General features: G+C 46.0%; 1 protein-coding gene across 1 annotated transcript; it reads left to right on the forward strand.

The window, feature by feature from the left end:
• Positions 1–1,096: 1,096 nt before the first annotated feature.
• On the forward strand, positions 1,097–3,848 carry LOC147604743 (G-type lectin S-receptor-like serine/threonine-protein kinase At2g19130). The gene has a single exon (XM_086794906.1). It carries the CDS (start codon positions 1,831–1,833, stop codon positions 3,664–3,666), a length of 1,836 nt encoding a protein of 611 aa, XP_086651032.1. The 5' UTR covers positions 1,097–1,830; the 3' UTR covers positions 3,667–3,848.
• The last annotated feature ends 839 nt before the right edge of the window (positions 3,849–4,687 follow it).

Raw genomic sequence — 4,687 nt, forward strand, 5'->3', positions numbered from 1 at the left:
AAAGTCCAATGCAAAATTTTAAAGGTAGAAGGTACGCTTACTTTATGATTCAAGTCGTAGGATTAAAGAACTTCAAATATTTCTAGCTACAAACATTATACAATGATTGAGTGTTGTTAGAAGAATATATTTTTCCTACAAGTTAAAATAAGTTAACATCTTGGTGTTGGTCAATGTTCCTTTAAATAATATACACATCATTCAACTTTATCACATTAAAAAAAACAAAACAAGTTATAAATTATTATCTATTTACAAATGGCACTGTGTCACTTTGATTATTTATTCACATACTTGTTGTAGTTAATAGATTTCATGATTTTTGCAAAAATTCTTTTCCACCTCACTTACAACACTTTCAATTTCGTTAAAGAGATCTAGGGGTACCACCTCACTTGATCAACTTCTCGAGGAGGGGGTAGCCTTGTAAGCTCGTGGGACATACTTTCAATGGTGGACTTACATTTAAGACATAGGCTCTTGCAATTTTGCAAGCATTTCTTTTTCTCACCTTGTCTAGTTTTCAAAGCATGCTTAGGTGTAGTTATCACTGGTGGGGACGTACATTTAAGACACAGGCTCTTGCAATTTTGCAAGCATTTCTTTTTCTCACCTTGTCTAGTTTTCAAAGCATGCTTAGGTGTAGGTATCAGTGGTGGGGGGACGTACATTTAAGCGAAAGGCTCAAGCAAATTTGCAAGCATTTGTTTTTTTGCCTTGTTTGAATCTCTTTACAAATATGTTCTAGAAAAATGGGTGGGCCTTAAATATTTTTCTCATGCATGTAAAAGGCTCTCATGTAGGTGCCAGTACAAGACCAAGCTACATTTTAAAAACATTTTAACTATACTTACATTAGTTAGCTATGCAAGTAAATAATACATGAGATTTGATTATTATTCACTAAAAATCATCGTAATAATAATTTTCGCAAATAACAGATGAAGCCCTTGGATCACTAACACTAACGTACTTGTCCCTACGATGTATTTCGTAAGGTTTGAATAAGGCACACGGCACCACCAATAAAGAGACGTATTGGTATTGGCCTATTTTCCTTCCAACACGCGCTCTAGTAATCACTTTTTCTGCCACAGTGCCTGCCTGAGTCCTACGCGCCATAGCCAATCTCTACTAGCGCAGCTGCTTGCTTCAAAGTTTTCACGTAGCATATCTGATATCCCGCCATGTCCAGCTGCTGGGTCATCCTCATCCTTGTTCTTATCCCTCCAGCCTTCAAAGCACAATTAGAACATGGACTTAATTCCACGAACCCATTCTCGGTGCCCTCCGATATACGTCCTTTTACCCCAGCTTCCAATGTGGTGATGGAATCCGACCACGGCTTCTTTCAATTAGAATTTCGGAGCTGGACAGATAATGGAGAGGATAAGTGCATGGCTGGGGTGAGATACACTAAGAAAGACCCCGGTGGTGTCATGTGGTCCTTCAACTATAACTCTGACCCGGGGCCTGTGGTGGGCAGCCAGTGCACACTCCAGCTAGGCCACGATGGGGTTCTCTCGCTGCAGTACCGCTACGCTAATGAAAACAGGATAGCTTGGCAGACACAAACTAAGGGATTGGGAGTGCAGAACCTGACTCTCAGAGATGACGGCAACCTGGTTTTGGAGGGTAAAGGGGGCCAGATTTTGTGGCAAAGCTTTGATGAGAGCCAAATCTTTTTACTGCCGTCCGGCATGAATTTCACTAAAAACACCACTCTCTTCTTCAGACAGGAAGTAGCTTTACAGCCGGATTTCAGCACTCCTGGGATGTATGCTTTGCAGTTGAGCCAGCAAGGCCGCTTGTCGCTTCTCACCACCATGAATGGGTCCATGTTTGTGTATCAACGTGCCGCAATACGACGTGCCGCCAAGCGAAGCCGTAGCTGAGTATGTGACCATACAGAATTATGGCTTGGCGTTTCATGGCAATGATGGGGCTATCATTGGCACTGCTAATGCTTACAATGAGAAGGAGGGATCCCCAGCTAATAATAGCTTAATGTCAGCACTTTTCATGCCAGACGGTAACCTCAAAATAAATTACTGGAATGGCAGCCAAAATGTCCAATTTTACAACTCGTCCATAAGCACATGCGAGAAACCCACCCTGTGTGGTGAGTTTAGTCTCTGCAATTCTTCCAAGAGCCCGGCATGCAGCTGTGCACCAGGGTTCGATGGGACGCCGCCCGCGTGCAGGCCAGTGAATCCCAAGTATAATCTAATTCCAATTAATGTTATATTTCATCCCCAGCTTTCAGCGGTTACAGTGAAGTCCCAGGATGATTGCCGTGCATTGTGTGAACACAACACTACTTGCAATTCAGCACTCTATGATGCTTCTTGTTCGCTGTTCCCAGTGCTCTACACCATAAGGCAGGGTGAGAACAACAGCCAGGTCATGTTCCTCAAAATTCATGCCAGCCATAGTAGGTTCTCCAAAGGCACCATTGCAGGCATTGCCGTGGGCAGTCTCTTAGGGCTTCTAATTTGTCTCACATGTCCTCTGGTGCTAGTCCTCTTCGCAACCAAACGTAGAAGACGACGCAACAGTTCTGGCCAAGATGAGCTCTTCCTGCAGGAGCTTCCGAGACTGCCTCCAAGATTCTCATACAGGGATCTTCAACTCGCCACCAGGGATTTCTCAACCAAACTCGGTGCTGGTGCGTTTGCGACAGTGTATCAGGGCGTCCTCAGCTCCACGGGAGTGGAAGTGGCTGTGAAGAGACTAGATCACGCAGGCCTTGGGCAGAGCTCCGATCAGTTTAGAGCAGAGGTGGCCACCATCGGCAGTGTGTCGCATGTGAACTTGGTCGCTCTCAAAGGATTCTGCATGGAGGGGACTTCGCGCTTGCTCGTCTACGAGTTCATGGCGAGGCGGTCCTTGGACAGATGCCTGTTTCCGGTGGCCAGATCAGATGAGGCCGAAGGGGTGGCCGAAACAATTGTGCTTGACTGGCAGACGAGGTGCCGGATAGCACTGGACACCGCCAGGGGGCTGGAGTATCTGCATCACCAGTGTGCGGAGCGCATCGTGCATTGCGATGTGAAGCCCGAGAACATTCTTCTGGATGATGAGTTCCATACCAAGGTGGCAGACTTCGGACTGGCCAAGCTCGTCGGCAGCGACAACCACAGCTTCGTCATGACTTCTCTCAAAGGCACCCGGGGCTATGTAGCCCCAGAGTGGTTGAAGAACACCACCATCACTCCCAAGAGTGATGTGTACAGCTATGGCGTGGTCCTGCTGGAGCTCATCAGTGGGCGGAGATGCCTTGATAACGAGCACGGGTACCTACCAACATGGGCCATGAGCATCGCCGCCGCAAACAACCCCCATCTTGATGGCTTGCTGCTCGATGAGCGCCTATGCGGCAACGTGGCTGGTGCCAGCGTGGAGCGTATGGTGATGATCGCGCTCTGCTGTGTCCAATCTGACCCGGTCGTTCGCCCAAGCATGGCCACCGTTGTCCAAATGCTTGAGGGTCTCGTGCAGGTCCCTCCACCACCACTTCCCAACCCATCCCCTTCACCCGTTTCGGAAGCATACCCTCTCCTCAACTCTTTGGTCACTCCTGCCGACGACGATGCCGCCCACAATTCAACCTCCCTTCCCAATGCATCATCATCATGGCTTCGGCCCCTTGCTGATGCACGTTAGGAATTCCTCTCGATCCTTTCGTCCTGTGGAATTGCGGAATTATACTTTAAACATTAGGAGATTTAATCTACATTCTCTCTCTCAAAGCCCTCTCTTTTTAAAGTTGAGTACATAGATAAAGTGTCTTTTGGTGGAAGTGAACGTTCAAGGTTGCACGCCGGAGTTGGACGAGGGCGGGAAAACTATTGCAGGCGAGCTTGACGAGGGCAGGAAAACTGTTGTTGCAGGGTTAGCAAGTACCCTTGCAGTGGAGGACAACATGTATTGTGATGATGGGGCCAGGCCCCTCAAGAGGCATGCTCCAACGTATGACAGTTATACCCTCACAGCTGACAAGGAAGGAAAGCTATCTTATGTTGACACTACAGCCTAGGAAGGAATACCAAAATATGTCAAACTGATACTAATATGGGTGCCAAATTTTGCACCATATTAGGAGATTGTTGTGCTTTGTGCTCCTTGTATGGAGGGGGTTAAATGGAGAAGATGAAAGAGTAGGTCACATGTAGAGATTTGGCAATACCACACTTTGGTCCCCATAGCCGATGATGATTCTAATGATGCTGATACATCAGATGACGATGACAATGATAACATTCTTGGTCCCCATAGCCGATGATGATTCTAATGATGCTGATACATCAGATGACGATGAAAATGATAACATTCATGGTCCCACTTATGCGGGAAATTATGATTACTTAAGTGATTTCCTTTTTGTCTAAGATAACTCTGCAGTCCTTCCCGAAAAGGAGAGTGAAGAAATTGTTGATTTCTACCTTGTCGAATGTACAGGAGTCAAAGGGCTGGGGTAACAAGATTGATAAAAATACTTATTTCGTGGTGGGGCACTGGTATAAATCCACAGGAGATGACGTGTATGAGCTTTGGGATGATCAACCAACTATTTTCATATACACGCATTTGGTTAGAGCAATTAAGTTTCCTGTGGACCCAATGCAAGAGATAGTCAAAATATGTTTTGACTTTTCTCTAAAGCACACAAGGAAATTTACAACAG

The sequence above is a fragment of the Cibotium barometz genome, chromosome 61, assembly GCF_041138505.1.
Source record: "Cibotium barometz isolate CiBa-2024 chromosome 61, ASM4113850v1, whole genome shotgun sequence".
Taxonomy (NCBI): domain Eukaryota; kingdom Viridiplantae; phylum Streptophyta; class Polypodiopsida; order Cyatheales; family Cibotiaceae; genus Cibotium; species Cibotium barometz.

Excerpts from the sequence above, each read along its gene's own strand:
- LOC147604743 (XM_086794906.1), top strand. The coding sequence starts at position 1,831 with ATGGGTCCATGTTTGTGTATCAACGTGCCGCAATACGACGTGCCGCCA.